Source organism: Pelobates fuscus, chromosome 4, assembly GCF_036172605.1.
Source record: "Pelobates fuscus isolate aPelFus1 chromosome 4, aPelFus1.pri, whole genome shotgun sequence".
NCBI lineage: Eukaryota > Metazoa > Chordata > Amphibia > Anura > Pelobatidae > Pelobates > Pelobates fuscus.
In genome coordinates this window covers 6,021,051-6,037,773 of record NC_086320.1, presented here as the reverse complement: position 1 = coordinate 6,037,773, position 16,723 = coordinate 6,021,051, and the positions used below count along the sequence as shown (strand labels likewise).

General features: G+C 47.6%; 1 protein-coding gene across 2 annotated transcripts in view; it reads left to right on the top strand.

Moving 5' to 3' along the window:
• The window catches only part of LOC134608257 (alanine aminotransferase 2-like), a 90,254-nt gene that overhangs the window by 66,303 nt on the left and 7,228 nt on the right, over positions 1-16,723 (top strand). For both annotated transcript variants that reach the window (XM_063450939.1, XM_063450938.1), the window contains exons 7-11: positions 25-104; positions 7,497-7,633; positions 7,759-7,930; positions 8,443-8,598; positions 11,198-11,310. In XM_063450939.1, the coding sequence (XP_063307009.1) occupies positions 25-104; positions 7,497-7,633; positions 7,759-7,930; positions 8,443-8,598; positions 11,198-11,310 (658 nt within the window). The remainder of the gene's footprint in view (positions 1-24; positions 105-7,496; positions 7,634-7,758; positions 7,931-8,442; positions 8,599-11,197; positions 11,311-16,723) is intronic.

The following is a 16,723-nucleotide window of genomic DNA, read 5'->3' as shown; positions in this document are numbered from 1 at the left end:
GGATATAACGCTATGTGTTCACAGGACGGGTAGAGAGCAGAGAATCTATTGAGGATGTGATCCGACTGGCTGCAGAAGAAAACCTGCTCCTCTTCGTGGATGAGGTAAGCCAGTCCTGCTATGCCCTCACAGAGCTATGTGTCTCCAGTCCTGCTATGCCCTCACAGAGCTATGTGTCTCCAGTCCTGCTATGCCCTCACAGAGCTATGTGTCTCCAGTCCTGCTATGCCCTCACAGAGCTATGTGTCTTACAGAGCTCCAGTCCAGCCCTGCAATGCCCACACAGAGCTACGTGTCTCCAGTCCTGCTATGCCCTCACAGAGCTAGTTTTTTCCAGTCCTGCTATGCCCTCACAGAGCTATGTGTCTCCAGTCCAGTCCTGCTATGCCCTCACAGAGCTATGTGTCTCCAGTCCAGTCCTGCTATGCCCTCACAGAGCTATGTGTCTCCAGTCCAGTCCTGCTATGCCCTCACAGAGCTATGTGTCTCCAGTCCTGCTATGCCCTCACAGAGCTATGTGTCTCCAGTCCTACTATGCCCTCACAGAGCTATGTGTCTCCAGTCTAGCGCTGCTATGCCCTCACAGAGCTATGTGTCTCCAGTCCAGTCCTGCAATGCCCTCATAGAGCTATGTGTCTCCAGTCCTGCTATGCCCTCACAGAGTTATGTGTCTCCAGTCCAGTCCTGCTATGCCCTCACAGAGCTATGTGTCTCTAATCCAGTCCTGCTATGCCCTCACAGAGCTATGTGTCTCCAGTCCTGCTATGCCCTCACAGAGCTATGTGTCTCCAGTCCAGTCCTGCAATGCCCTCATAGAGCTATGTGTCTCCAGTCCTGCTATGCCCTCACAGAGTTATGTGTCTCCAGTCCAGTCCTGCTATGCCCTCACAGAGCTATGTGTGTCCAGTCCAGTCCTGCTATGCCCTCACAGAGCTATGTGTCTCTAATCCAGTCCTGCTATGCCCTCACAGAGCTATGTGTCTCCAGTCCTGCTATGCCCTCACAGAGCTATGTGTCTCCAGTCCAGTCCTGCTATGCCCTCACAGAGCAATGTGTCTCCAGTCCAGCGCTGCTATGCCCTCACAGAGCAATGTGTCTCCAGTCCAGCGCTGCTATGCCCTCACAGAGCTATGTGTCTCCAGTCCAGTCCTGCTATACCCTCACAGAGCTATGTGTCTCCAGTCCAGTCCTGCTATGCCCTCACAGAGCTATGTGTCTCCAGTCCAGTCCTGCTATGCCCTCACAGAGCTATGTGTCTCCAGTCCAGTCCTGCTATGCCCTCACAGAGCTATATGTCTCCAGTCCAGTCCTGCTATGCCATCACAGAGCAATGTGTCTCCAGTCCAGCGCTGCTATGCCCTCACAGAGCTATGTGTCTCCAGTCCAGTCCTGCTATACCCTCACAGAGCTATGTGTCTCCAGTCCAGTCCTGCTATGCCCTCACAGAGCTATGTGTCTCCAGTCCTGCTATGCCCTCACAAAGCTATGTGTCTCCAGTCCAGTCCTGCTATGCCCTCACAGAGCTATGTGTCTCCAGTCCTGCTATGCCCTCACAGAGCTATGTGTCTCCAGTCCAGTCCTGCTATGCCATCACAGAGCTATGTGTCTCCAGTCCAGTCCTGCTATGCCCTCACAGAGCTATGTGTCTCCAGTCCAGTCCTGCTATGCCCTCACAGAGCTATGTGTCTCCAGTCCAGTCCTGCTATGCCCTCACAGAGCTATGTGTCTCCAGTCCAGTCCTGCTATGCCCTCACAGAGCTATGTGTCTCCAGTCCAGTCCTGCTATGCCCTCACAGAGCTATGTGTCTCCAGTACTGCTATGCCATCACAGAGCTATGTGTCTCCAGTCCAGTCCTGCTATGCCCTCACAGAGCAATGTGTCTCCAGTCCAGCGCTGCTATGCCCTCACAGAGCTATGTGTCTCCAGTCCAGTCCTGCTATGCCTTCACAGAGCTATGTGTCTCCAGTCCAGTCCTGCTATGCCCTCACAGAGCTATGTGTCTCCAGTACTGCTATGCCATCACAGAGCTATGTGTCTCCAGTCCAGTCCTGCTATGCCCTCACAGAGCTATGTGTCTCCAGTCCAGTCCTGCTATACCCTCACAGAGCTACGTGTCTCCAGTCCAGTCCTGCTATGCCCTCACAGAGCTATGTGTCTCTAGTCCAGTCCTGCTATGCCCTCACAGAGCAATGTGTCTCCAGTCCAGCGCTGCTATGCCCTCACAGAGCTATGTGTCTCCAGTCCAGTCCTGCTATGCCCTCACAGAGCTATGTGTCTCCAGTCCAGTCCTGCTATGCCCTCACAGAGCTATGTGTCTCCAGTACTGCTATGCCATCACAGAGCTATGTGTCTCCAGTCCAGTCCTGCTATGCCCTCACAGAGCTATGTGTCTCCAGTCCAGTCCTGCTATACCCTCACAGAGCTATGTGTCTCCAGTCCAGTCCTGCTATGCCCTCACAGAGCTATGTGTCTCCAGTCCAGTCCTGCTATGCCCTCACAAAGCTATGTGTCTCCAGTCCAGTCCTGCTATGCCCTCACAGAGCTATATGTCTCCAGTCCAGTCCTGCTATGCCATCACAGAGCAATGTGTCTCCAGTCCAGCGCTGCTATGCCCTCACAGAGCTATGTGTCTCCAGTCCAGTCCTGCTATACCCTCACAGAGCTATGTGTCTCCAGTCCAGTCCTGCTATGCCCTCACAGAGCTATGTGTCTCCAGTCCTGCTATGCCCTCACAAAGCTATGTGTCTCCAGTCCAGTCCTGCTATGCCCTCACAGAGCTACGTGTCTCCAGTCCAGTCCTGCTATACCCTCATAGAGCTATGTGTCTCCAGTCCAGCACTGCTATGCCCTCACAGAGCTATGTGTCTCCAGTCCTGCTATGCCCTCACAAAGCTATGTGTCTCCAGTCCAGTCCTGCTATGCCCTCACAGAGCTACGTGTCTCCAGTCCAGTCCTGCTATACCCTCATAGAGCTATGTGTCTCCAGTCCAGCACTGCTATGCCCTCACAGAGCTACGTGTCTCCAGTCCAGTCCTGCTATGCCCTCATAGAGCTATGTGTCTCCAGTCCAGCACTGCTATGCCCTCACAGAGCTATGTGTCTCCAGTCCAGTGCTGCTATGCCCTCACAGAGCTATGTGTCTCCAGTCCAGTCCTGCTATGCCTCACAGAGCTATGTGTCTCCAGTCCAGTGCTGCTATGCCCTCACAGAGCTATGTGTCTCCAGTCCAGTCCTGCTATGCCCTCATAGAGCTATGTGTCTCCAGTCCAGTCCTGCTATGCCCTCACAGAGCTATGTGTCTCCAGTCCAGTCCTGCTATGCCCTCACAGAGCTATGTGTCTCCAGTACTGCTATGCCATCACAGAGCTATGTGTCTCCAGTCCAGTCCTGCTATGCCCTCACAGAGCTATGTGTCTCCAGTCCAGTCCTGCTATACCCTCACAGAGCTATGTGTCTCCAGTCCAGTCCTGCTATGCCCTCACAGAGCTATGTGTCTCCAGTCCAGTCCTGCTATGCCCTCACAGAGCTATGTGTCTCCAGTCCAGTCCTGCTATGCCCTCACAGAGCTATATGTCTCCAGTCCAGTCCTGCTATGCCATCACAGAGCAATGTGTCTCCAGTCCAGCGCTGCTATGCCCTCACAGAGCTATGTGTCTCCAGTCCAGTCCTGCTATACCCTCACAGAGCTATGTGTCTCCAGTCCAGTCCTGCTATGCCCTCACAGAGCTATGTGTCTCCAGTCCTGCTATGCCCTCACAAAGCTATGTGTCTCCAGTCCAGTCCTGCTATGCCCTCACAGAGCTACGTGTCTCCAGTCCAGTCCTGCTATACCCTCATAGAGCTATGTGTCTCCAGTCCAGTCCTGCTATGCCCTCACAGAGCTATGTGTCTCCAGTCCTGCTATGCCCTCACAAAGCTATGTGTCTCCAGTCCAGTCCTGCTATGCCCTCACAGAGCTACGTGTCTCCAGTCCAGTCCTGCTATACCCTCATAGAGCTATGTGTCTCCAGTCCAGCACTGCTATGCCCTCACAGAGCTACGTGTCTCCAGTCCAGTCCTGCTATGCCCTCATAGAGCTATGTGTCTCCAGTCCAGCACTGCTATGCCCTCACAGAGCTATGTGTCTCCAGTCCAGTGCTGCTATGCCCTCACAGAGCTATGTGTCTCCAGTCCAGTCCTGCTATGCCCTCATAGAGCTATGTGTCTCCAGTCCAGCACTGCTATGCCCTCACAGAGCTATGTGTCTCCAGTCCAGTGCTGCTATGCCCTCACAGAGCTATGTGTCTCCAGTCCAGTGCTGCTATGCCCTCACAGAGCTATGTGTCTCCAGTCCAGTCCTGCTATGCCTTCACAGAGCTATGTGTCTCCAGTCCAGTCCTGCTATGCCCTCACAGAGCTATGTGTCTCCAGTACTGCTATGCCATCACAGAGCTATGTGTCTCCAGTCCAGTCCTGCTATGCCCTCACAGAGCAATGTGTCTCCAGTCCAGCGCTGCTATGCCCTCACAGAGCTATGTGTCTCCAGTCCAGTCCTGCTATGCCTTCACAGAGCTATGTGTCTCCAGTCCAGTCCTGCTATGCCCTCACAGAGCTATGTGTCTCCAGTACTGCTATGCCATCACAGAGCTATGTGTCTCCAGTCCAGTCCTGCTATGCCCTCACAGAGCTATGTGTCTCCAGTCCAGTCCTGCTATACCCTCACAGAGCTACGTGTCTCCAGTCCAGTCCTGCTATGCCCTCACAGAGCTATGTGTCTCTAGTCCAGTCCTGCTATGCCCTCACAGAGCAATGTGTCTCCAGTCCAGCGCTGCTATGCCCTCACAGAGCTATGTGTCTCCAGTCCAGTCCTGCTATGCCCTCACAGAGCTATGTGTCTCCAGTCCAGTCCTGCTATGCCCTCACAGAGCTATGTGTCTCCAGTACTGCTATGCCATCACAGAGCTATGTGTCTCCAGTCCAGTCCTGCTATGCCCTCACAGAGCTATGTGTCTCCAGTCCAGTCCTGCTATACCCTCACAGAGCTATGTGTCTCCAGTCCAGTCCTGCTATGCCCTCACAGAGCTATGTGTCTCCAGTCCAGTCCTGCTATGCCCTCACAAAGCTATGTGTCTCCAGTCCAGTCCTGCTATGCCCTCACAGAGCTATATGTCTCCAGTCCAGTCCTGCTATGCCATCACAGAGCAATGTGTCTCCAGTCCAGCGCTGCTATGCCCTCACAGAGCTATGTGTCTCCAGTCCAGTCCTGCTATACCCTCACAGAGCTATGTGTCTCCAGTCCAGTCCTGCTATGCCCTCACAGAGCTATGTGTCTCCAGTCCTGCTATGCCCTCACAAAGCTATGTGTCTCCAGTCCAGTCCTGCTATGCCCTCACAGAGCTACGTGTCTCCAGTCCAGTCCTGCTATACCCTCATAGAGCTATGTGTCTCCAGTCCAGCACTGCTATGCCCTCACAGAGCTATGTGTCTCCAGTCCTGCTATGCCCTCACAAAGCTATGTGTCTCCAGTCCAGTCCTGCTATGCCCTCACAGAGCTACGTGTCTCCAGTCCAGTCCTGCTATACCCTCATAGAGCTATGTGTCTCCAGTCCAGCACTGCTATGCCCTCACAGAGCTACGTGTCTCCAGTCCAGTCCTGCTATGCCCTCATAGAGCTATGTGTCTCCAGTCCAGCACTGCTATGCCCTCACAGAGCTATGTGTCTCCAGTCCAGTGCTGCTATGCCCTCACAGAGCTATGTGTCTCCAGTCCAGTCCTGCTATGCCTCACAGAGCTATGTGTCTCCAGTCCAGTGCTGCTATGCCCTCACAGAGCTATGTGTCTCCAGTCCAGTCCTGCTATGCCCTCATAGAGCTATGTGTCTCCAGTCCAGTCCTGCTATGCCCTCACAGAGCTATGTGTCTCCAGTCCAGTCCTGCTATGCCCTCACAGAGCTATGTGTCTCCAGTACTGCTATGCCATCACAGAGCTATGTGTCTCCAGTCCAGTCCTGCTATGCCCTCACAGAGCTATGTGTCTCCAGTCCAGTCCTGCTATACCCTCACAGAGCTATGTGTCTCCAGTCCAGTCCTGCTATGCCCTCACAGAGCTATGTGTCTCCAGTCCAGTCCTGCTATGCCCTCACAGAGCTATGTGTCTCCAGTCCAGTCCTGCTATGCCCTCACAGAGCTATATGTCTCCAGTCCAGTCCTGCTATGCCATCACAGAGCAATGTGTCTCCAGTCCAGCGCTGCTATGCCCTCACAGAGCTATGTGTCTCCAGTCCAGTCCTGCTATACCCTCACAGAGCTATGTGTCTCCAGTCCAGTCCTGCTATGCCCTCACAGAGCTATGTGTCTCCAGTCCTGCTATGCCCTCACAAAGCTATGTGTCTCCAGTCCAGTCCTGCTATGCCCTCACAGAGCTACGTGTCTCCAGTCCAGTCCTGCTATACCCTCATAGAGCTATGTGTCTCCAGTCCAGTCCTGCTATGCCCTCACAGAGCTATGTGTCTCCAGTCCTGCTATGCCCTCACAAAGCTATGTGTCTCCAGTCCAGTCCTGCTATGCCCTCACAGAGCTACGTGTCTCCAGTCCAGTCCTGCTATACCCTCATAGAGCTATGTGTCTCCAGTCCAGCACTGCTATGCCCTCACAGAGCTACGTGTCTCCAGTCCAGTCCTGCTATGCCCTCATAGAGCTATGTGTCTCCAGTCCAGCACTGCTATGCCCTCACAGAGCTATGTGTCTCCAGTCCAGTGCTGCTATGCCCTCACAGAGCTATGTGTCTCCAGTCCAGTCCTGCTATGCCCTCATAGAGCTATGTGTCTCCAGTCCAGCACTGCTATGCCCTCACAGAGCTATGTGTCTCCAGTCCAGTGCTGCTATGCCCTCACAGAGCTATGTGTCTCCAGTCCAGTGCTGCTATGCCCTCACAGAGCTATGTGTCTACAGTTCTGCAACGCCTTCTCCGCTCCCCCTGGTCTTTTCTTTATTTTGTCCTGATTGGGGGATCTTCATCCAAACAGGGAATACCTCCTATGCAATGCAGACACACCGGCTTCATTGCCAGCATGCCAGCCTCTGAAAAAAAGGACAGCCTCCAGGCAGGTATCATAGCAACCACAGTGCATGCGCTGTGGTTGCTAAGTGTGTAGAGTAGAAGTACCGTGGTTGGCCTTTTTTGCTCTCCTTTGTCAGTCAAATTGTCTGCATAGAGTCCATGACGAATAATCGTCTGACAGGTGGGAGATAGATATATCTTTAAATAGTCTTTTCTCTCAATATATACATTTACTCGCAATTCAGCTTGTACACTGTATAGATGGAATTTAATGGCACTCTTTAACTCGACCGGAGCAACACTGGGGGAAACACGAGGCGGAATCACTGATGTAAGTGGGAAACAGTTATCCAGTGGGAAGGAAAAAGGGGAAAGAGGCGTATATTATATATTTTCCATTCTTCCTTCCTTTTCTCGTTCATTGCTTTCTTCTTCTTTTCTTGCGTCCATTGCACAGGTCTATCAGGAGAATGTTTTTGGTGTGGGTGCCACTTTCCATTCCTTCAAGAAAGTTCTATTTGAGATGGGACCCCGATACTCCCAGCAGATCCAGCTCGTTTCAGTCAATTCTGTCTCCAAGGGGGTCAGTGGAGAGTGAGTACAGATCACTCGAGGTTTCTTATCTCAGCCGATTCTTTATATTGTGCTAAGTGACATTGTATAAACATTAATTCCACAACACAACGTTTTGACCAAAACTACCTAACTCTCCCCTGCAGGTGTGGACTGCGCTGTGGGTACATTGAGTTTGTGAATATTGACCCAGCTGTGTTTCAGAAACTATTCACATTGAAGTCCTTCGCTCTACCCAATGTCATTGGGATGCTGGCCATGGATATAATGATGGACCCCCCACAGCCAGCAGATCCATCTTATAAAACCTTCATGGAGGTGAGAATCATGACCGGACATAATAAGGTATTGGTAAACTATTCAAGCTGATGGATACGTGGACGAACCCTTTCCTTTACCCATGGGCTGATGGATTGGCCAGGGATGCCCCCTTTTCTCTGTTTATAGTAAAACCCATGTGTCACAAAATGATCAAGATGGACAATGGCTTCCCTCTTTGTAGACTGACCCCCAGTTAAGCTGAAGAATTGCGAGTGGTGTCTGTTATAATATCAGCCTGGCACTGAGTGTAGGGGGTGAGTTGGAATGAGTCCATAGGGGGCGCTATGGTGTAAACAGATTAAGTAGTCCGAAGGGATTCCACAGATTGATGTGAAATTTCATGAAAAGGCTCTTTTAGTTTATAACATTATCCATTATCTCCTTGATGAATTCTGTATTAATAAAATGTTTTATCTGGAATGATACATTGGGAACCTGGCCTCACAAATAGAATAATAGATACGATTCTGTCTCATATCGTATTGTCCTGTTTAATTGTATTTTCCCAGGAGAAGAAGGCCGTGCTCAGTGCGCTAGCAGAGAATGCCAGGCTAACCGAGGAGATTTTAAACCAGGCGCCCGGGATCCGCTGTAATCTGATCCTGGGCGCAATGTACGCCTTTCCCAGGATCCACATCCCAGAGAGAGCCGTGAAACTGGCGCAGGTAACCAACATGACGTTCTTTTTTTTTTTATTCTCTATATATGTGAGGAAGTCAAAAACAAACAAATATTATATATTATAGGCATATGCAAAATACATTAATTATGCAGTACATATGAATTGCTTTATAACATTTTACAAAATTGATTTCCCCCCAATTTTTTCAAGTATAGACTAAAAATACTTAATCTCAGAGAGAGAGAAGAGACAAAATATTGAACAAACAAAAATAAATAAATATTCATGCCTGTGTAATTCCCCTTAAAACATACTGTGACGGAGCTCCCTGTACCCCGGCTGGGTATCTCCGCCAAGGACTGCTTCCTAGCTGGAACAGGGGAAAAACCTCAGCACTCTTGCACTCAGTCACCATGGCTTGACTGGGGTTCCTGGAACCGCTCTCTCCTGGAGCCAAATGGGGAATTAGCTCTAGACACCCCCAGGATCTGAGCGATACTCAGTCCAGGGAGCTCTAGTCCTTACAAGGGCTTTCCCTGTTGAATCCCCTGCAAGCTGGAACAGCAGACACAGGAGTAAATCTTATTTCCCTCCAATAACAGGACACACAGGACACACAGTTTTGGAGTGTAAGCTAGAATAGATTTTAATGGTGCCACACTTGGCCTTTTATGCAAGTTCTCAAGCAAGGGGTACACCCACATGGACCTTGTTGGGGACAGGGACACAATCTTGCAAACCAATAATAACACATTTACAATGTAAGGCACTCCCACACATAGCACACAATCCCTCCCCTCGGCCTGGGAGATAATTGGATCAGATACTGCATTAACCCAATTATCTCCAGGCAGGAAAAACACACATTTCTAAAAAGTCCCAAAAGTACCCCAAACATACATAAAACACCACAAATGTTACATCCCCTGATAGACCTGATATGGGTGACCAACGTATCCAAAAATCACCCAGATCAGTTCAGGGGTTCAGAAATTCTATGGAAGTCATTTATTTGACCAATCACAGGCATGGTCCCATGCCCAAAACAGTTCCAGAGAATCAGGGCTTGCGGTCGGTCTAGTTCATTAGTTTGAAACCGAACAAACTACCGAACAGAGTCAATAGTCTTACCCTGGAGCTTGTTTCCTTCATCCAGATGAATGATCTCACCAAACAGTGCCCTTCTAAGCTAAATAGAAACAAATGCAGGCGATGATGGAAGTCCAGCGGTGTTCGGAAGTTTCTGTATCTGATTTTAGTTCCAGGAGATTCATGCCCAAACACTGCTGCCTGCGTTCATGCGAACAAGATGGCCAGCACCTCGTCACTGCGATGAGAAACGTTCCAAGGTGTTAATAGGTGTTAACAAGCTCCAGGGTGGTCTCTGGTTTGTGCGGTTGTTTGGTAGTTCGAAGTGCCGCTTTGAAAGGTTGAAGTGTGGCCATTTAACTCCAAAAATATACGAACATAGACTTTTACATTATTTTCCAAAGGGTCCATAGTCTGTGGGCAGGAGGCTGGCAAGCAGGCTCCTCCAGGAGCTCGTGGCAAACTCACGTAAAAAGGGGAGTTTGTCACAGATACAGTTCGGTTTTCTTATCTATTTTTATTAGTAATAAACTTTCACCAGGGATCCCAAATTTTAATAAAGGATGGGGTTGAATGTCTGATTTTTGAAGTTAGTTAATCCTGAGTAAATTATCTTCAATTTTTAAAATAACTTTACTTATTGGGGGAATATCAGGTTTCAACCATCCAGGAGCAATAACTCTACGGGCTGCGAATGTTATGGAATGTAGTAGTTTCTGTGAATGCTTTGACATCCCCTCTATAGGTTGAGAGATTAAATATATCCAAGGCGAGAATTCAATTGACCTTTTACTGGTTTCCAAAAGTGAGTAATTTTAGGACACTCCCACCACATATGTAGGTAGGTGCACATAATCGCCAGAAAAGATCTGATGTTTTTCTACCAATTCTATACATAAAAACCGGAGTAACATTCCACCTAAACAAAATCGTAAACATTCGCTCCTGTGAGAACACGCAAATTGATATTCTAGACGCTGTTCTCCAGATATCTGTCCACACTCCCATCTCTGGGGCTTCACCTAAATCTGATTCCCAATGTGACACATATCTAAGTGTGCCCCACACTGATGGTTCCTGACTTAGATATAAGTATAGAGTTTAAATTGGACCTTTCTTACATCTCCCTGAAATACACAGCTTTTCGAAAGATGAAGGTGTAGACTGCCCTGCGCTCCTAATAGCCGGAGTCTAAACTGAATATATCAAAAATAATCTCCGACTGTCAGATGTGTCTTCAACGTGACTTTCTATATCTCTGATAGCCCACAGATCACACGATCCCATTATGGAAACTCGAGGGAATTTTCACCTTATTTTAGCAACTTTTCGAAGGTTGTCATGGGACAGAAAACACATGTTACCATGGAGATCTAGCGATAACACCTGTTTAGATATTTGTATTTTCAAGGTGACACCGGCTAACAGTCTGATTAAATCCTAAATGAATGAAAGTATTTCTACAGACTGTCTGATGGAGAGATTGTTACAGGGAATATGTTAACACATCCCACTTATTAGACCATTTACCAATGCTGTGTCTTCATTGTCAGACTCAAGGCCTGGAACCAGACAACATGTTCTGCCACCACCTGCTGGAGGAGACTGGTATTGCTTTGGCTCCTGGAAGTTGCTTTGGACAAGTAAAGGACACCTATCACATTAGGTATGTCACCATGTCTGTTATCCTGGGTATAATGTGTGATTGTGGTGGCCACCCTGAGTGAAGAGGGGTTTCCGCCACTAGAGATGTCCTTTTCCCTAGTCTGAGCAAAGTATTTCGCATGTAGTAATCCCAAGCGGTAATCAAAGCAGGTATAGCGGTTCCATCAATCACGAGACAAGGCTCTGTGTTGAGGGTAAGCAGGAACTGGTTTTATTGGGACCACACATGGCCTTTTATGTGAATCCCCATGCAAGGGGTCTACAATAACATATTTGAGGGGCATTCCCCACTGGACCTGAGAGGGGACAGACACAAAGTACACAACATAATTATATTAACTCTCAGGTCCAGGACATGTATAGGACATATATGTATTAACCCCTCAACACCCTTTTAACAGTGTGGTACCCCCTCAAGTACTATATCCCCGGACAGCCTGGATCTGAGCGCCCAACATATCCGAAAAGCGCTCAGATCCCACGAACGTAGCCAAATCGCCACTGAGGTATAGTTTAGACCGACCACACACAAGGTGCCTGCCCAAAAGAGTTCCATGAATTCAGCCTGTGCGTTTGGTCTCTTTCGGGAGTATGAAATATAACCATATATACAAATAAACTGTTCGTGCGTACGCTTACACTGTGTATCTTGTTCTGGAGTTTACTCCCACTGAACGCCGCTCATCTTAGACCAATGGAAATGAACGCAGGTGGACGTGGAACTTCCAGCGGTGTTCACGCCGCTGAGTGCCCGATAATAGTTCCATACACTCGATGACCAAACACCGTGGGGAGCGTTCAAAAACCAAGATGGCCGCCGCCTCGTGTTCATACATATGAACGATGGCAACCCAGCCGACAGCTGTTGAAGTGATTACGGTTTGTGAAGGTGTTAGTGAGTTCAAGTGGGTTAACGAGCGGCACACAACTGTTCTGGGTGGTCAGTACTTTATTCGGTATACAAACCAAATGGGGCAATCTGTTCGGTATACCTATCCAGTCATAGTAATGTAGGAACAGGGATCTGTTACAGTGATTATTCTGATGTCCATTGATAACATAGCGTTAACGAGATTCAGTTTATTTAACTGATCATATAATTACAAAGTTGTAACTTAAAAACAACAAACGTTACCTGCGCACTATCCCACATCCCTATTTACAGTTGCAAGAAAAAGTATGTGAACCCTTTGGAATGATATGGATTTCTGCACAAATTGGTCATAAAATGTGATCTGATCATCATCTAAGTCACAACAATAGACAATCACAGTCTGCTTAAACTAATAACACACAAAGAATGAAATGTTGCCATGTTTTTATTGAACACACCATGTAAACATTCACAGTGCAGGTGGAAAAAGTATGTGAACCCCTAGACTAATGACATCTCCAAGAGCTAATTGGAGTGAGATGTCAGCCAACTGGAGTCCAATCAATGAGATGAGATTGGAGGTGTTGGTAACAGCTGCCCTGCCCTATAAAAAACACACACCAGTTCTGGGTTTGCTTTTCACAAGAAGCATTGCCTGATGTGAATGATGCCTCGCACAAAAGAGCTCTCAGAAGACCTACAATTAAGAATTGTTGACTTGCATAAAGCTGGAAAGGGTTATAAAAGTATCTCCAAAAGCCTTGCTGTTCATCAGTTCACGGTAAGACAAATTGTCTACAAATGGAGAAAGTTCAGCACTGCTGCTACTCTCCCTAGGAGTGGCCGTCCTTTAAAGATGACTGCAAGAGCACAGCGCAGACTGCTCAATGAGGTGAAGAAGAATCCTAGAGTGTCAGCTAAAGACTTACAAAAGTCACTGGCAAATGCTAACATCCCTGTTAGCGAATCTACAATATGTAAAACACTAAACAAAAATTGATTTCATGGGAGGATACCACAGAGGAAGCCACTGCTGTCCAAAAAAAACATTGCTGCACGTTTACAGTTTGCACAAGAGCACCTGGATGTTCCACAGCAGTACTGGCAAAATATTCTGTCGACAGATGAAACCAAAGTTGAGTTGTTTGGAAGAAACACACAACACTATGTGTGGCGAAAAAGAGGCACAGCACACCACCATCAAAACCTCATCCCAACTGTGAAGTATGGTGGTGGGGGCATCATGGTTTGGGGCTGCTTTCCTGCGTCAGGGCCTGGACAGATTGCTATCATCGAAGGAAAAATGAATTCCCAAGTTTATCAAGACATTTTGCAGGAGAACAAGGCAATCTGTCTACCAGCTGAAGCTCAACAGAAGATGGGTGTTGCAACAGGACAATGACCCAAAGCATAGAAGTAAATCAACAACAGAATGGCTTAAACAGAAGAAAATACGCCTTCTGAAGTGGCCCAGTCAGAGTCCTGACCTCAACCCGATTGAGATGCTGTGGCATGACCTCAAGAAAGTGATTCACAACTCAACGATGTGGAGGCGGGGGTGGCTGGTGAACATGTCTCGGGCTCTGCTATGGATGAATGTCGCGTGGGAAGGGTCGGCGCCCGCATTAGGACTTGATTTCCTACCATAGGTCCACGCACTTGGACATCCTGGGTGGGGACATGGGTGTGTTGTGTGATGGGCCTTTAATTTAACTTACTTAGTTCGGGGTACCTAAGCACCACTGAATAGATGCTAATTTTCTACACGCGCACTCCGGAACGTAGATAGGACCCCACTCTTGACACTACCACGTATATGGAAGACTCGATGGTGTCATTGGCCGTAACCTACCACCCAACTCTTGCTGGCCCGACCTTATATAGAGCTACCCTCGAGACTCGCTGGTCTCCCTCTCCTTTACTATACCGTTATCTGACCTGATCCCAATCCCCTGAGGTGGTGACTGCTCATCCGACATATTTAAACCCTGTTCTCCACGGGTGAGCTCCAGATATAGTCTATGTCCAACCAAAAGCAACAGCACGACATGTGTAAACACTCATACACTCACACATACATCACTAAGGCAATCTAAGATGAAGCTCGCTCTCTGCACCCACATCTAGTGGGAAGGAAACACGGGACTTGTCATATTGATCAATACTCAGAATTCCTGATTTTAAAACGTTTAATTGTACTAGTCCTGTTTCACTTGCCGAAAATTGGTTATCGGAAATTTTATACTCGCTTTACCTTACTTCGGAAATGTTATCTTTTTGTCTGGCCTGCGAGCCACCTCTTTGCGGATTATTACACCTTAATAAACAGATTTACAAAAAAAAAAAAGCGATTCACACCAGACATCCCAAGAATATTGTTGAACTGAAACAGTTCTAAAGAAAATAGGCGTGGTCCCTGACTAAAGAGCTCCAGGAGCGCCAAGGAAAGGAGTCCTGCTTTAAATAATGGTCTAAAATGATTTAATTGCGGGTACCATTGAAAACATGATCCCAATGAAAAATAAATAAACAAATAAAACTTAACATACCACAACCACTATATACACTGGGGTGGGTCTAGACCACAATATGTATTTAGTTGTATTAAGTGTAGCTGATGCCACAGAGGGACAACTCTGCTGCCTGAATCATGCTGTGTTTAAAGTAACTTCTGACAGAAGAGACACAGGCAAATAGCAGCTGAATGTGTCCCAGGTATCAGACTGTAGAAAAATTCGAAAGTATCAGCTTCGAAGCAACAAAGTATCCCTTGGTAACACAAGAAATATTGAGTTACCAAGTGGTATGCTGGAGAGTCTATGTATCAACCAATATGCTACTGTAAGACTAGCAAAGTCCGCTAATATAGTGATTGCCCCTAGTCTTAAAGGAGCTGTAGATTTGCTGCTGAAAAAGAAAAACAGATTCTATACTGAACACTTGTAAACTAGTGGTATGCTGGAGAGTCTTAGTATCAACCAAGTTTCTATTGTCAGACTAGTAAAGTCCGCTAGTACAGTAATTGCCCCTAGTCTTGAGGGAGCTGTAGATTGTCTGCTGAAAAAGAAAAGAGATTCTATACTGAACACTTGTAAACTAATAGTGGCTAGCTCTAACATCGGTTAGGCGACCAATAGACCCACTTCGCAACCCCAGTGATCACATCAATCCGTGCTGGTTAAAATAAAAAAGAGAGTAACGACCTAACGTCCGTTTCGGCGCTGTAGGAGCGCCTTTGTCAAAGGTGAACCGGGTTATGCCCGCCACTTGGTTTAAATACCCAGACCGGCAGATCAGACAACCAATCATGGCGCTGGGCGTGCCTGCCTCTTCGCGCCAAATTTCCGAGTGACATGTAGCCAGTCAATCGTCAATGCGTCAGCCCACGTGGGTGTGAGTGGGGCGGGCACATAGACGCGGAGGGGATGTCAATCATCGGCCAGATTCAGTATGCCAAAAAAAGGCTCCTCCCCCGTGTGGAAAATTAACTTATAGCTCTCACTGTTCGTCGGAAGACATCATGCGTTGAATCGCATTGTACACAAGGACGGGATGCCCGTCTAGGGAAGGATTAATGTCTAAGAGATCAGCAAAATAAATGTCATAAATATAGATATGTACCCCTTGATCAGGAATGCTAGACAGAATTGTCTAGATGAGTCTAAGATCCTGTACTGGGACTCCAAAATGAATTGAATATATAGTCACACCTTATAGAGATATAGGAGAAAGGGGGGGGGGGTTGACTGTGAACCTGAACGTTATTAGGCTCCCATTATCATCATAAACATGTGAAGTGGGATGCACAATTTCAAAGTACACAGGGCACTGCTGTAAAATTTAATGTAAGGTGGACAGCGTTCATTACTGCAAAGAGCTCATCCAAATTGAAGGAAAAATGCCAATGTGTGAATACAGAGCCCCTACTCCATGCACGATAAAACGTGTTCTATTAAAGGGGACATGAATCTTACTTCACACATTGGGGGCCAGATTGAAAAAGGGGTATAATGGAAATGTTGGTCCATATGGAATGGATAATGAACGGTGACTGCTACTAAGTCAGATGGGTACCCGGTTGAACACGCTCTATGTGTACACAAAGTGATATCTGTTAGAAGGAAGACATAAATAAAAGACTGAACAACACATATCTATATACATATATACAGTGGTAAATCATCATGATTCAATAAAAGGAGTGAAGGTAAAACCCTCATTGAGGCCTTTGGGGGCTAATGTGTCAAATTTGTAAATCCAATAGCACTCCCTTCGTTTAAGGGTCTGATCTGAATCTCTACCTCTTTTGCCCAGCTGGATTTTTTCTATTCCCGCAAACTTGATGCATTTTGGGGTGTCCATATGGATTGGTTCTAATGTGTCTGGCAACTGACGTGTCTCTATTAGAGGTTACAGAGTGGACATGTTCCATAATGCGTCTTTTGAATGGGCGTATGGTTTTTCCCACATATTTCATGCCACACTTACACATTAGTAAGTAGATCATTCCCTGAGTGTTGCAGTTAAAGAACTGTTTTAT